Source organism: Impatiens glandulifera, chromosome 9, assembly GCF_907164915.1.
Source record: "Impatiens glandulifera chromosome 9, dImpGla2.1, whole genome shotgun sequence".
NCBI lineage: Eukaryota > Viridiplantae > Streptophyta > Magnoliopsida > Ericales > Balsaminaceae > Impatiens > Impatiens glandulifera.
Window position 1 is genome coordinate 3,558,933 of NC_061870.1, and position 17,325 is coordinate 3,576,257.

Genomic DNA, 17,325 nt, shown 5'->3' on the forward strand with positions numbered 1-17,325 from the left:
ATATTGACAAATCAGAATTATACAGAATCATATCTCAATTTTCAGATATGAAAGTTAATGTTTTAACATCAAATCATGCTTTTGAATTACTAAAAGCCATCAAAGACCCAGAATTAAGAATGCAGATCATAGATCAGTTTAATTTTGAAGAAGGAACTTCATCTTCTAAATATGAAGAGCCAGAAGAAAAGAGGTTCAATTATAATGATCATAATAAATCTTACAGTATGAGTGAAGTAATGAATCAACTTAGACACAAGATTCAAAACAAAAAAGAGAATACAACTCTCACAAATCTTTACAAAGAAATTAATAATTTAAAGGAAGAAATTAAGATATTAAAAAAAAGAACATCATACAAGAGTCTAGAATAACTAAGCTTGAGGATAAACCTAGCGAAAATAATCAATATAATGACAACAAAGCAGAAATTAAAGAAAATATCTTCTCAGAAAATTTTTTATCCACAATAGAAATGATTAAATCCCAAAAATGGCACATAAAAATATCACTCCTAATAGATAATCATTATACAAGGTCATTTACTGCTCTTGTTGATAGCGGAGTAGATTTAAATATTATTCAGGAAGGACTAATCCCTACTAGGTATTTTCATAAAACAAGTCATACCCTGTGGCATGCAGGGGGGGATAAACTCCAAATCCAATATAAGCTTCCAAAAGCCTATATATGTACTGATAATAAATGCATTCCTCAAAGTTTTATACTTGCTAAAGATATATCAAATCAGGTCATACTTGGAACCCCATTCTTAAACACAATCTATCCTATTAAGATGATTAATAATAAAGGTATTACAGGAACCTTCCAGAAATATGATATTTTTCTAGAATTTATTGTGGAACCGTTTACTAAAATGTTACATAGTATATATGATAATATCAAAGCAAAAGAAGATCAAATATACTTTCTAAAGCAAGAAATAAGTCTAATAACAATAGATGAACAACTAGAAAATCCAAAATTACAAGAAAAAATAGCTCTGCTAAAAGACCAACTTTCAATAGATATTTGTAATGAACATCATAATGCATTCTGGGATAGAAAGAAACATATAGTTTCACTACCATATGAGGAATCTTTTAATGAAAATAATATTCCTACAAAGGCAAGACCTTGCCAAATGAATTCAAAATATCTGGAATTATGCAAAAAGGAGATAGATGCACTATTGCAGAAGGGGTTAATAAGTCCATCACAATCACCCTGGTCATGTACGGCTTTCTATGTAAATAAACATTCAGAAGTCGAAAGAGGCGTGCCAAGGTTAGTAATAAACTACAAACCCCTAAACAAAGTATTAAAATGGATCAGGCACCCAATTCCTAATAAAAAGGATCTGTTAGATAGACTATATGATAGTTTAATATTTTCAAAGTTTGACTTAAAATCAGGATATTGGCAAATTCAGATTGAAAAATATGACAGGTATAAAACAGCATTCAATGTCCCTATAGGACATTATGAATGAAATGTAATGCCATTTGGATTAAAAAATGCTCCATCCGAATTTCAAAAAATTATGAATAATATCTTTAATCCTTATAGCACATTTATAATTGTTTACATTGATGACATATTAGTTTATTCAAAAACAATTGAAACTCATTTTAAACATTTAAATATGTTCAAAACAATAATAACTCAAAATGGACTAGTAATTTCTAAACCAAAAATGGATCTTTTCAAAACAAGAATAAGGTTTTTAGGTCATATCATTGAAAAGGGAAATATTACTCATATTAATAGAAACATAGAATTTGCGGGAAAATTCCCTAATATGATCACTGATAAAACACAATTACAAAGATTTTTAGGCAGCCTAAATTATGTGGCTCCATACTATAAAAATCTAACAGAAGATACATCAATCTTATATGAAAGACTGAAGAAGAATCCAAAACCATGGTCAAAACATCATACAGAGGCTATTAAAAGAATTAAAAATAAAGTAAAGGTACTTCCTTGTTTAATGATAAGTAACCCAAATTGGGAAAAGGTAATTGACATTGATGCTTCTGACATATGATTTGGAGGAATACTAACTCAATTAGATCCAGAAACAAAACAGGTCTATCTTGTCAGGTTCCATTCAGGGAAATGGAACAATTCTCAAAAGAACTATGCGACAGTCGCCAAAGAAATTCTGGCGATAGTCAAATGTGTTTTAAAATTCCAAGATGATTTATATAATCAAAAATTTATTATACGAACAGATTGCAATGCAGCTAAATTCATGTTCCAGAAAGATTTTAAACATGATGTATCAAAACAAATGTTCGCCAGATGGCAAGCTCATTTAGCCCCATTCAATTATGAAATAATATACAAAAAAGGGATAAATAATAATCTTCCTGATTTCTTGACCCGTGAATTTTTAAATTTACAGGAATGAGCGGAAGGGGTTATGAATCTTTCTCTAATAGAAGAAGAGGATCCTCCTCTATCAGAGGAAGAGGTCGGGGCAGAGCACCAGAGATGATATCTCAGTATGGTAAACAAAAGCTCATAGCAATGGATCTATCCCAAAGTACGGACAGTCAAAATGACAATCCAACGTACGCCAGAATACTGGGAGATTAAGAATCAGAATCTAATAATATTGGATTTATGAGAAATGAATATAAAGAAATTATATTTCTCCTAGAAGAAAAGGACCTCAAATGGAAGAGTGGGCCATGGACAATAATGCAAAGGTATTTGGATAATACATCCACACCATCAAGAACTTACAAGACCTGAATATTCTACGAACAAATACTTATTCAAAGTGGGTCATGTGAAATATCACATTTCTGTGGGGCAAACAAAGAAATTTATAATTTTAGCAAAATAATAATAAAAAAGACAATTTCGTTGGAAGATTGGGGAATATCCCCAATGAAAGAAAGAGAATTGTCGTTTAATAAGACGACAACAATCAAATTTAATTATTGGGATTATTGTGATGCTTTCACTAAGGCACTAAATTATGAGAATAATAAATATAAACATTCCTGGTTCATCAAGGTATGTGCAAATGTCTATAGAGGAGATATTCCCCACTGGTTCATAGACTGGTTTTACTGTTTTGGTCCTAGCCCAAAGGTTTTACCAGAAGAAATCAAGGTCCTATTTGATAAATGGAGCGAGGTATCTCCCCAGCTTCTGAGAAAACAAGAAGCTAATTTATATATTGAAGGAAATAGCTTCATGTTTCTTTTTACTGAATTTTCCATTCCGTGGATTTGAAAATGGATTCCTGAATTTGGTTATACCAAAACAGGCATTCCCTGTTTGTTTAGGTCATCTCATTATAAATTTTGGGATAAAATGATGAGAATAGATCAGGAAACAAATGAGTGATTCGGGAAGGAGACAATGGACCTCCTACACCAACAAATAAGTATGTATGAAGAAAAACGACAAGTAGCGGAAGCACCGTCCCCGTTTGATTATATCTCCAAAAAATTTCGAATGAGGTCAGAGAACTTATCAAAGAGTCAGATGATATCTGCATATATTGAAGAAATGAAGAAAGACTTTATGTCTAAATTTGAAGATGATAATAAATCAAACAAATCAGATTCAACTATGGCATCTGATTATCTCCAAGACGCTCAAAGTGATGTCGCCATTGAAGACATTTTCGAAGCAATCAAAGACACCTTGGTTGAAAAAAATTCAAGAAAAGACGTTGGATCATCATCATCCAGCCAGTTCAAAATTTAAAGGGAAACAAGATCCGAAAGATGCGGAAAAAACTTATCCCGGGAATCCCGGGAGGTACTATTTGCAGAAGAAGAAGACAAGATCCGTAGTTTGCGGATAAAACTTATCCCGGGAATCCCAGGAGTCACTGTTCAAGTTTTTAACTTTTGTTTAAATGTTTTACTATAAATAGTTGTTTATGTTGGGTTGGAAGGGGAGGCGAAAACGACCCCTGAAGTTTGTATTGTACTCTCTCTCTCTCTATTGTACTCTCTATCACCATCACCCAGTTGTAATATATTTGAAGTATCATCAATAAAAATTTGGAGGACAGTGTGTTTATCCTTCAATTCCGGGTACGTTTCCAATCTTACTACGTATTTAATTATTTGCTTTAAATGTCAAGTCTAATAGGCTAATCAAATTAGGTGTTGATCATGACCGCTAACTACCCTACCTATAAAAAAATGAAAGCTTATCTTAGAAGTTTGAATGGACATCTGGCATGGATTTGAAGTGTTGATCCCTTTTATAAAATGGTACTTTAATTTTGTGTTCCTATTTAGTCCTATTTAGCCACTGTTTAGGCATGTTGGACATTATGGAACTTTAAATTAAAGTTAAGTATTATATATATATATATATATTTATATATATATATATATATATTTATATATATATATATAAATATATATATATAAATATATATAAATATATAAATATATAAATATATATATATATAATTTAATATATATTTATATATATATATATATTTATATATATAATATAATAACGCTTAAGTTTAAAAAGCTTTAAATTAGCGGGTACTCGCACCAAGTGTACGACCCACTTTATGAGACAAACTAAATCGGGTTATTGAATCCGTTAACCCATGAATCAAAAAAACGAATTATAAAATAATATAAAGAGTCACCAACTAAAACATTATATTAAAGAAGATGATAATTCTTTAAAATTATTAGTTTCATGTTAATTAAATTGATTTTAAAATAAATTTTTTATTTTGGTTAAAATATATAATTTTTATTTTCTCTCAATATTTATTATATGCACCATTATTTTAATTTTTAATAAATTTAATATAATTATAAATTAGATTTTAAAATATTTTTACTTAGTCTTTAATTAAAATTTCTAAATAATTTTATACTTTATATAATTAATTAATTTTCTTTTATTCATTATATCTTTTATCTATTATTCTATTATTTTAACTTGTTAATTAATTTAATATCATTATATATTAGATTTTAAAATTATTTTTATTAAAGTTTTAATTCAAATTTCTAAATAATTTATTAAAAAAATATTTTTATACCTTCTTTTCATATTTATTATTTTACGATTAATAAAAAAAATTTTATTCATTATATACTTGATCTATTATTCAATAACAATGATTAAATATTTATGCATACATAAAATTTTAAATTAAATTCAACAATTAGTGGTTAAAAGACTCACATTTCATATTTGAGACTAGAGTTCGAATCAATTGAGGCGAATTTATAAATACTAAATGAAATGATGGTGCATGTGGGTGTGAATTGCAAATTTGAGGGATGAGAGAATGATGCATAATGAGAAATCAATTAGAGAATGTTTAAAGCAATGTCACAATATTAGTAAGTTAAAAATTTAAATATTAGTTATTTTTAAATTAAAAATTGAATTATATTTTTATTTAATCATTATTAATATTATCTTTGAAAGATAAGATATAATAATATGTTTTAGTTAGAATTTTAGTGATCGGGGAATTATGGTTCGAAATGAGAAAGTAATGTTAGCAGGGCCGGCCCTGAGGATTGGGGGGCCCAATGCAATTTTACATTTTGTGGCCTTAATATTATAAAAATTTTTTAAAATTTTTTTTTAAATTTTTTTAAAATTTTTTTCAATTAATAATTATAAATATTTTAATTAACAAAATATATAATCTGAATTAAATATATAACAACAATATCTCATATATAAAACATTTCATAATAAATATCCAAAACATTAATATAATAAGTTTTATATGAAAAAAAGATACGATAATAATTAACAACTATGAAAACACACATATCGATCTAAAAAAACAAACTATGAAAACATACTTCTTCTTGCATTTTTTGAAGCAAAATTTTCAATTAAGTCATCATATTCTAATTGTTCTAAGCACTCTTTTTCAATTGATATCATCGCTAATCCATTTAATCTTTCTTGTGACATTGTACTTCGTAAATAAGTCTTTATCAACTTCAACTTGGAAAAACTTCTCTCTACTGAAGCAACAGTAACTGGTATAGTCAATAAAATTCGATAAACGATCCCTACATTTTGAAAACAACCTGCTTCCCAAAATGACCTTGTAAAATTAAGGATGTCAATTGATCTTTTTACTTCTGCCGGTAATATTGTCTTCAAATTAATGAGCTCTTTAAATAACGCATCCCCATCAATGTCCATTTGTTGATTGTGTTTCAAGAAATTTTCTAATTTAGTGCAATCCTGCCTCAATTGCTCTTCACTAACACTTTTGAATTTTCCATTGAACAAAAATCCAAAGAGTTCTTCAAAACGTTCAAGTTGTTCAAACCAATCCCGAAGCGATGTAAGAGTTTGGTCTATAATGCGGAGAAAATATGTAATTCTAAATTTATCCTCTAATGATTGATTACCATCGGCATAATCATTCACACCCTCATCAAATTTCTTCGGTCTTCGAGAAACTCTTTTTTGAACAAACACTGGATCAATGCCAACTTTATGTGCAAGAGTTCTAGCTTCCTCCATCAAATCTTCAAAACCACATTCTCTAACATTTTCAAAATATATAATGAGCTCCTTCAATCTTGTAATTGCATCATCAATTTCCATATCTTCTTGTTGAAGCAATTTACTAACACGATTAACTTTATCTAAAAGTTTGTACCAAATGCATAAGCTAATTAAGAACTCAAAATCTTCTAAAGTAGACCTCCATAAGCCTTTAGCTTCTATCCTCCCAATTTGATCATGCTTTTCTGTAATAGATAATTCAACCAGAGCATCTCTAAACTCTACTACTTGATTTTTTATTGCTCTAACGCTTTCAATACGACTTTCCCAACGAGTCGTCGACAAGGGCTTTGGTGTCAAATTCTTCACAAATGTTTTAAGAAGATCCCACCGTTGTGTTGAACCCGAAAACAATGTATAAATCTTTTGAAGATATCCAAAAAAATCTTTTGCTTGGTCACAAGATTTTGCAATATCACATATAACAAGGTTTAAACTATGGCATCCACACGGAATATAAAATGCTCTAGGATTTACATCAAGTAACCTTTTTTGTACACCTTGATGTTTACCTTTCATATTGGAGCCATTGTCATAACCTTGTCCTCTTATATCATCAATGTTGAGGTGAAGTTCAATCAAAACATCTTCTAGTCGTTTGAAAAGTCCAAGCCCCGACGTGTCTTCAACATTTATAAACCCAAGAAAGAACTCATGCACCTTGACAATAATATCATCAATATCCACACATCTTATAACAATAGTCATTTGTTCTTGATGACTTATATCCGGAGTACAGTCTAGGATAATAGAAAAGTATTTAGCTTTTGAAATCTTCTTGAGGATTTTTTCTTTTATCTCTTCCGCCAACAAATTTATCAATTCATTTTGAATTTTGTGGCTAAGATAATGATAGTGAATTTTTTTATCTACCATCATTTGAAGGTGTTCTTTCATAGTAGAATCAAATTCCGCAAGAAATTCAATAAGCTGATAAAAAAGTCCATTATTATTCTCATAAATCTTCTCACTAGACCCACGAAAAGGCAAATTATTTCGTGAAAGATACTTTACACTCCCAATTATTCGAGTTAGTATTAACTTCCAACGATTTGTCTCTTTGTTGATTAGTTCTTCCCTCTTCTTGTCAAGTGTTGTATTTTGTTGTAGCCTTTTCTCCAATTCATTACATCTTAGAACATTGAGGATGTGTTCCGAATTACTTTCATGGTCTTTAATCTATGAATAAAGGTTACTCCAATCATTATTTCCATCTCCGGCCAAACTACTTATCATAGTATTATGCTTAAATAATTTGCAATAAAAACAAAAGACCTTATTCAACTCATTTGAATAAACGAGCCATTTCCTTTCTTGTTTCTCACCATTGAGAAGAATAGAAACGTAAAAATTAGAGGAAAAACGTCTCTCACTTATATTATCCTTAGGAAAATTATCTTTTAGAATCTTAATAGGACCTCGTTGAACTAACATTATCCTTTTTGAATCATTCATATTTCCCCACAACCCTGGATCATAATTAACGTCAACATCCTTTTCAAATTCAATATTAACATCCGTAGTCATTGGTTGTTCAAGTATATTATCTTCAATCCTATTATTTTCTTCATTATCCACTTGGACCACTTCATCCACAAGATTACTAATAGGCTCTTCCAATATTTCATCTTCTACTCTTAATCTATCATTTTCTCCATTATCATCTTGACTTAAAGGTAGAGAACGTTCATTTTTAGCATTGAACAATTTTGAAATCGAACCCACTAATGATTCGGTCATTGCCTCATGTCGTTTCTTGATATTTCTTTTAGAAGCACCAGACTCATATTTCCGAAATCTTATTCGATCTTTATCATTTATAGTCTTCTTCGTCATTTTAACCTGAAACATTTAAACTAATTTTTAGTAAAAGTATTTAACTAGATCTAGACTTCAAGACTTCAAAAATGAGGGAAAAAAATGAATATGAGAGGTCGATTGGGGAATGTCAAAAGTAAGAATAAGATCGGTACAAAATGCTCGAAGAAAAGTCTAATGAGAGATAATTAAAGATTGTTTAAACTTTAAAATAAGGTCAAAATAAGTCTAAGTTTATTTTAATAGATTATTAGTTTATTGTTAATTTAAAATTTAACTATATTTTTATTTAACCATATTTTTACTATTATTTTTTATAAAATATAAGATATTTTATAATAAAAAATTATTAATTAACTAACATCTTAAAGAACCTAAATATTAGTAATTACGAGGTAAAATATCATTACAAAATGTTCGAAATAAAATAACGAGTAATATGAGGTTAATTGAGAAACATTTGAAGCTACGTCAAAAGATTAGTAAATCTTAAATTTATTTTGGGTGGTCCAAAAATGATTAATATCATTTTTAAAGTCAAATGAATATTAATTTTTTTACTAATTCTTTCTATAATAAAAAAAATTAGAAAAAATTTAACTATGTTTTTATTTAACCATTATTAATATTATTTTTTCATAATATGATAATATATTTATAATAAAATTTAATAGGTAAAATAATATTTTAAATAACCCAAAAAATAGTAATGAGATAAAGTAAGAGGTCGGTACAAAATGGTCTAAAGTGAGGTAACAAATTAATAATGAGGTCGATTGAAGAATGTTTGAAGTAAGATCATAAAATTAGTAGGTTGAAACTTAATTTGGGTGATAAAAAAATGATAGTAGAAGAAGAGGCAGAGCAGTGAAGGGGAAACCAAGAGGAGGAAGGTAGCAAGGAAAAGAAGCCAGCTGGAATGACTCAAGCAAGCTACAAAAGGGAAAAAGCAATAAAGGGGGAAGAACTAAAAAAGGGAAATTTATACTCTGAATATTTTGTTTATTCATGTTTATATATATATTTACCTTTAGTTTCCTATGAATCATAACTTAGTTTAGTTTTAACATTATCAAAAAAGTGGAATGGTTAAATTAAGTTAAAATGGAAAAAAAATGGAAAAATTGCTAATTAGATTAAATCATGAAAAAAAAAAAGGAAATTATAAAAAGAGAAATCATTCAATTAAGTTGAACTATGAAGAACGATTTAATTGATTAAAATGAACTTAGGATAACTAAAATAAACACACATGATTTTGACAAATGAATAAAACTAAGTTCAGTAATGTTTTAATGCGCAGGTAAATTCAAAGAAGCGCTGGCATCAGAGTTGCCATTAGTTGAGCTGAAGAAACGCTAGCAGCAGAGTTGTCATCAGCAAAGATGAAGAAGCGCTGGCAATAGAGTTGTCATCAGCAGAGCTAAAGAACCGTTGGCAGCTGAGTAGCCCAATAACAGAGTAGCGCTAACAACTAAGTATCCCTACAACAGAGTTGCGCTAACAGCTGGGATGCCAATAGTAGAGCTGACATCAGCTAAAGATGCGCTAATAGTTGAGTGCGCTATCAGCTGAGTAGCCCAACAACAGAGTTCCGCCAACAACTGAGTTACCATCAGAAGTGTTGCGCCAACAGCTGTGTTGCGCCAACAGTTGAGTTGGCATCAACAATATTGCGCCAACAGATGTATTGATCATAAGCTGAGTTAGCCCATCAATAGAGTAGTTGAGTTGATCAACAGTTGAGTGCGATATCAGCAGAGTAGCGCATCAACAGAGCTCGCTATTAGTAGAGTAGCTAGCAGCTGAGCTGATCAATAACTGAGTGCGCTATTAGCAGAATAGTGCATCAGCAGAGCTCGCTATCAATTGATTTCCACATCAGCTGAATACGTCAAAATTTACAACTAGCTCTCTGCTCTGTCCTACCAAACGATAAACGAATATTTCATTTCACTGCGCACTATAATCTCATACACCCCGTATTAACGAATATTCCATTCGCTTGCGCACTTCCACATACTAACAAATATTATTCGGCTGCGACTACCCCGTACGCCAAGCATACATCAAACGTATAGTTGTCACGTATGAACGAAATGGATTCGACCGTTGTCACACTTCAAAGATAAGAAGGCATCAAAGAATAGCGACGAATCCTCTCGTTCTCTCTACGCTCAGCTCTTTGATTACTCTCTTTAGCTCGTTCTTCACAAGTGAATAAACTAAGCATACACGTTACAATATACGTTAAGAGATCATCATTTGTATATATTGCATAAAAAATTGATTTGTGTAAGTTGAACATAGATCAGTTTGTTCAACAGAGAGTGTGATAACTAGAAGTTCATAACATGCAAGTGTTAAAAATGTGATCTGAGTGAGTTTGTGTAGAGGCTATACAAATCAAAATCTTCTAGTGTAATCCTTCTGCAAACAGAAGAATATGTAACATAGGAGTTTTATCTCCGAACATCAATAAAATATTGTGTTATTTTTGCACTGCTTCATTCATTCTTATATCTACCACTTCAAATCCTACAAAGTAGTTTCCGCACTTGAAATCGTTTAAGAGTTTGCTACGATTTGTCAAAGAATAAAAATTGATTTTCAATCTCTAACCGTATTAAAATCGCATTTAAGTAAAAAATAGAACAACAGTATTCAACCCCTTTTATTGTTGTATTCGATCCTAACAAAAATAATTAATTAATTTTTAAATGCTTAACGAATATTAATTTTTTTAAATAGAAGTTTAACTATTTTTATTTAATCATTATTAATATTTATTTTTCATTAGATTATAAAATATTTTATAATAAAAATTTAATAAGTAAAATCATATTTTAAAGGAGTCGAAGATTAATAATAAACGATGATATGAGTTCACTGTAAAATGGTTCAAAAAGTCTTGATAGAAATGATTGTAGTTAGATCATACCATTACAATTAACAAGTCTAAATTAATTTTTGGTGAAAAAAGAATCAATATTAATTTTAAACAAAATATTTGTTTTCTAATTAAAAATTATTTCTTTTGTTTTTTATAACATATTTAATAAAATATTTTATAATAAAATTATAAGTAAAATTATATTTTAAAAAATAATAATAATATTTTAATTATTTATATATATATAATTAATACACAAAATATAATAATAAATAGATTATATATATATATATATATAGCTTTATATTTTTTTTATATGTTTTAAATATTTAACAAATATTTGTTATTTTAATTTATAATTTTTTTAATAATAAATTTATTTTTTTTACATAAAATATTATAAAATTGAATTATTATTATTTAATAAAAATAATAATTAATATTATTGTTTAACAAAATAAAAAAATAAAATATATATAATAACAATTATATATGTATATATAGTTTTTTAAACAAGAATTTTTATGGTGTTAATATAAAAAAAAAGATGATTTCATGTTTTTTTAATAAAATTACACATATTTTAATTAATATTTAGATTTTTGAGGATAATAAACTGTTTCTTGAATTTTTTTTAAAGAATATAATAGAAGCTGAAATAATTAGAGAAAAAATACAAACATATATTTTGTTCAATTTGAGATGATGTAATAATTCATGTTATAAAAATAAGAAAAATCAATTAAATCAATTGAACAAAAAATAAACTAAAATTTTGAATAAAAATGACCATATTCGTAATATTTTATTTAAGTTGTTCCAATTTTAAAAAAAAAAAAATTATAACAAATGTGAAATTAGATAACTTCACACAATATTAAAAAAATATAACAATAAAAGAACCACGTACATACAATATTAAGATTTAATAAAATTTATGAAATAAAATTTAAATGATTATGAATTTTTATAAATCATGTAAATAAAATTGTAAAAAAAAAAAAAGGAAACTTAAATGTGTTATTTTTTATAAAATTTAATTAAAGTAAAATTTTATTTTTATTTTATTTGATTAATTCTTTTTAAATTATTGAATCTAACAGCAATCATTGATATATTATATTTTTGATTCAATTTCTTTTCTATGCATTTTTTTTTATTTTTTTTATTTTGTCTTAAGCGATAGATTAATTTTATTAATGAATTATATATAAAAAATAAATCCCAAACCAGATTAAAAAAAAAAAAAAAAAACTCCCCTCTATCCTAAATTATACTTTCCTCCAGGGTGTAATTTGAATATAATTTCATAACTATATACAACCATGTATCCATTCAATTGCCATTGAGCTAGTGGCTGGTTTTTAGGAAGCAGTAGTAGTTCATTCATCTATATTCTTAACGAATTCTGTTTGAGCTTGCAAATGGCTCAGGGTTAGCCTTTGCTGTCAATGATTTTGTTGCGACTTCAGAAGCAGAAGGTGTCCCAAATGCCTTCCAGAATCTCAATGTTTCATCTCCTGCAGCAGTTGCAATTGTATTTCCATCTGGGCTCTGTCAAATATCAAATAACATCCGATCAATCATCAATTAAGCAATCAATGAAAAAAGAAAAGAAAAGAGACTTACTTGAGTCATGAAAAGGACTCTTGAAGTATGCCCATTCAGTTCTGCAACCTTCACCATCGAAGGATACTTCCACAATGTCAATTGATTCTGGCTAAACCCATGTGAGCTCAGCAACTCCCTTTCATTCTTGTTCCAAACAAGACCACAAACTTGCGAACCAGTGTTATAAGAGTTCAACTGAGCCCCAGTGTGGGTATTCCAGAATTTGATGCACCCATCTCCCCCACCACCACCCGAAGCTAACAAGTTACTCTGAAATGGGCACCAAGCAAGCGCCTTTACAGCAGCAGTGTGGTCTTCAAGCCTGTGAAGCCATTGGGTAGGGGAACTGGAAGAAGCCGTGGATCTATCCCATATGTGAATCAGATTATCGTTTCCACCGCTTGCCAACTGCTGACCGGAGGCAGACCACTTCAGCCCGCAAACTTCTTGGCTATGGCCTATGAATTCCTCCACTATATGTTGCCTTACTCTTACATCATTGTTTATGATCTTTCCATCCATACCCCCTGTGGTTAGTATATGATTGTTCCAGTCTAGAGAACCAACTCGGGAGCTGTGTCCTCCACTTAAGGTCCTTAACTGTCTGTTCGAAGTGGAATCCCAAAGCTGTACATGGGAATCATTCAAGCCCAGAGCAATATGGCGACCATCAGGAGCCCACTTGACGCTGGTCACAGGGCCACATTCATCATCAACTGTGACAAGCTCAGAGGTTGATCCGTCGGTTGCATCCCAGAGATAGACTGTGGAACCAAGGGCAATGGCAAGAACATTGGCGCTGCCCCAGTCCAGCAAGTTCAGATAAAAATCATCAACCATGTCTGGAGCATCAAGTGTTCTTTCAGATGTCTACACAATTCAATCAAATCAAAGCAATTAGAAACATCATTTTCACCTATCATCATCATCATCTTATTGAGTAACAACAACTCATACCTGAGGAAAGTGACGGCGAGGCTTTGAAGATTTTGAAGTATTGTTAAGAGATGAAGAAGAAGAAGTCAAGTGCGAAGGAATAGCCTCAATGGGAGTGGGAGGCTTGTTCTTGAATGCAAGTATGCGGGTTCTGTTCATGTTGAATGCTTCCGCCAATACCTTTCTGTATGCTTCTTTAGCGGGGGAGTTGTCTGCCGGATTTACCTTACCTTTATTAGCACCTGTGAGCATGGAATGCGCATAATCGAAGTCTGTAGCGGATCGATTTGGTATGAACCTGTCCAACTGGTTGTTGTTCATTATAAAATGAATCAACGTCAGTCCATCAATCGGATTAAATAATCTAATCAAAAGGGATCGTAATCCAAAAAGAATCTTACGTTTTCTCGGTCATTTTTTCTCTGAAGAAATTGAGAATTGATCCTGCCTGAATCCATTTGGAAAGAGCCTGCAAAAGAAACAAGAAAAGAGAGTCCTGCAGAAAGAATACAAAGAAAACTGGAAGCAGATAAAGATTATGTATAAACTAAACACAAAGTAATAGAAAATCGTATGCTTCGATTGGACTTAGAGCGCAGCAATAGAAGAGAGATAGAGAAGAGATCAATTTGTGAATAAATGAAAGACTGTGAGAAGTTTATATATGCGTGAAACTAGGGTTCATGTTATGGAAGAGATACAACGGCTAGTAGGCGGTCACAAGTCAAGTAGCCGTTACTTCACGTTGAGAGAGTGGGTCAGGGCCTAAACTTATGTATGATTTTGGAGAGTTGGGCTTTATTTTCTATATATTCATGATTTGTTGGTTGGTATTGTTTTCGGTAATAAAGATTTAGATAAATAATTTGAATTTTATTTAACTCTAAAGTATGAAAATAAAATAAAATAAATTAATAAAATATTTGTCATATTTATTTTAATATTTTACATATTTAAAAAGATCAAAATTAAAGGCAAAAGAGTGAAAGACAAATCAATTTCAAACAATCCCTTAATGTTTTAAATAAAAAATAAAATCAGTAATCGGGTGTAGCCGAAACTCGAGGAGGGAGCTACAGCCGAAAACACAGTCGTTGGATGAGCGTTGGATTCATCCAACGCTCCAGACGTGCCCGCGTATCCGATTGTAACCGAAGGAGAGCACGCATGCGTAGTAGCGATAAGCTAACGTTTGTTAGTTGAAACACTACTAAAACGTGCGGAACGAACGGGACGTGAACGGAACGCTTCGCATCCGCTTTTACACTCGAAACGAAGCCATTTTGGGCCGTCACCGTCATATTCGTCGCGACGCCGGAGGTATAAAGATGATGTCTCATCCTTTCATTTTCCAAAAGTGAAACTTCATCCACAATCAATCAAAACGGTTGATTCGAAAGGTGAAATGATCATCCTACCATGGTGATCATTTCCCCTACAACAATAGAGATAATTCATCCCTATTCCGACAAGTTGGATGAAAAACAACAAAAATACCATAATTGAATTTTGGCTGATTCAATCTACTTGAAGACCACAACCGACTTCGGGAGTCTATAAATAGCCTCGCTGAACAAATCTAAAGCTAAGAGATCAAGTCTCTATGTTGGGTCAAATTAGTTTGATTAACGTTATTTTGATGATGTATGAGTAAAACTTAACGATGATTAAAATTCAAATATGAAAGAAGCTAAGTCGTCTAATTGTTTCTATGCATGTGCATCAAATTTGGCTAACTTAGACGTTGTCTAAGAATGCTAATTAGACGTGTTGCTAGTTAGACGTGTAGTCTAACAAATACGTAGTTAGACGTGCGAGTCTAACAGATACGTAGTTAGACGTGCAGTCTAACAGATACGTAGTTAGACGTGTCAGTCTAACAGATACGTAGTTAGACGTGCAAGTCTAACAGATACGTAGTTAGACGTGTCAGTCTAACAGATACGTAGTTAGACGTGCAAGTCTAACAGATACGTAGTTAGACGTGTCAGTCTAACACATACGTAGTTAGACGTGCCAGTCTAACAAATAAGTAGTTAGACGTGCAAGTCTAACAGATACGTAGTTAGACGTGCAGTCTAATAGATACGTAGTTAGACGTGCAATCTAACAGATACGTAGTTAGACGTGCAATCTAACAGATACGTAGTTAGACGTGCCAGTCTAACAAATAAGTAGTTAGACGTGCAAGTCTAACAGATACGTAGTTAGACGTGCAGTCTAATAGATACGTAGTTAGACGTGTCAGCCTAACAGATACGTAGTTAGACGTGCAATCTAACAGATACATAGTTAGACGTGTCAGTCTAACAAATACGTAGTTAGGCGTGTAATCTAACATATACGTAGTTAGACATGTCAGTCTAATAGATACATAGTTAGTCTAATAGATACGCAGTTAGACGTACAATCTAACAGATTCGTAGTTAGACGTGTCAGTCTAACAGATATGTAGTTAGACGTTCCAGTCTAATAGATACGTAGTTAGACGTGCAAGTCTAACATATACGGAGTTAGACGTGCAAGTCTAACACATACGTAGTTAGACGTGCCAGTCTAACAGATACGTAGTTAGACGTGCAAGTCTAATTGATACATAGGTAGACGTGTAGTCTAACAGATATGTTGTTAGACGTGCTAGTCTAACAGATACGTAGTTCGACGTGCAGTCTAACAGATACATAGTTAGACGTGTCAGTCTAACAGAGACGTAGTTAGACGTGTAGTCTAACATATACGTAGTTAAACGTGCCAGTCTAACAGATACGTAGTTAGATGTTGGCGTCTAACTCCTTTAGATTAATCTGAAGTGATATGTAGTTAGACGCAGCAGTCTAACTCTATTAGACGTGGTAGTCTAATGGGATGCGAAGTTAGACGTTGAAGTATAACTACATTAGACTTGGTGGTCTAATACCACGCTTCAACAACCGTTTGAATTTAGCATACGTCTACCCACGATCAACTAGTTGTATGCTACTCCTGCTCCACTCTTTTATGCAGTCAAGTACGCCAACTATTTGCATCAAACGAATGAACGCCACGTACGCGAATATTCTTCCCACTACTTGTTCAGTACAAGACAATTTCAGAAGGATATCTGGCGCACTACTGTTCAGTACGGCCACGATCCATGAGCACAGAGTCTGATGTACTCTTGTACTATGGAGGCTTTCCAATGGACGCTTGCCACGTGTCCATGAAGAAAATTCGACCGTTGGTGTCCTTCTACTACATATAGATGCTCAAGGACAACTGCCAAATCACCGATTAATTTGCTCATTTTCTACAAACTTACAAGCGTACTCTTGCACTCACTGATACCTATCATTTTCCAAGTTCAACAGAGAAATAATCAAAAACTGTCTACCTGAGTGATTGTTCTTAATATTGTAAGTTGAACAGAGGGTGTTCTATTCAATAGAGTGTTTATCTAGTTTAGTAAACTCTATTTGATTCAATGAAGTATATAGTGAAATCATTCCGGTTGTTGGAAGAAGGGGTGACGT

At 31.3% G+C, this 17,325-nt stretch overlaps 3 protein-coding genes across 3 annotated transcripts; all 3 read right to left on the minus strand.

The window, feature by feature from the left end:
* Window positions 1–5,820: 5,820 nt before the first annotated feature.
* LOC124915743 (zinc finger MYM-type protein 1-like) lies at window positions 5,821–7,266 on the minus strand. Its single transcript, XM_047456506.1, has one exon. It carries the CDS (start codon window positions 7,264–7,266, stop codon window positions 5,821–5,823), a length of 1,446 nt encoding a protein of 481 aa, XP_047312462.1.
* A 471-nt stretch (window positions 7,267–7,737) lies between these two features.
* Window positions 7,738–8,394, minus strand: LOC124915744 (zinc finger MYM-type protein 5-like). The gene has a single exon (XM_047456507.1). The coding sequence runs from the start codon at window positions 8,392–8,394 to the stop codon at window positions 7,738–7,740; it is 657 nt and encodes a 218-aa protein (XP_047312463.1).
* Window positions 8,395–12,523: 4,129 nt separating this feature from the next.
* LOC124914689 (cell division cycle 20.2, cofactor of APC complex-like) lies at window positions 12,524–14,449 on the minus strand. The gene is made up of 4 exons (XM_047455286.1): window positions 14,218–14,449; window positions 13,838–14,122; window positions 12,899–13,750; window positions 12,524–12,823 (listed from the first exon to the last, which is right to left on the minus strand). The coding sequence occupies exons 1-4, from the start codon at window positions 14,272–14,274 to the stop codon at window positions 12,668–12,670; spliced, it is 1,350 nt and encodes a 449-aa protein (XP_047311242.1). The 5' UTR covers window positions 14,275–14,449; the 3' UTR covers window positions 12,524–12,667.
* Between the last annotated feature and the right edge of the window lie 2,876 nt (window positions 14,450–17,325).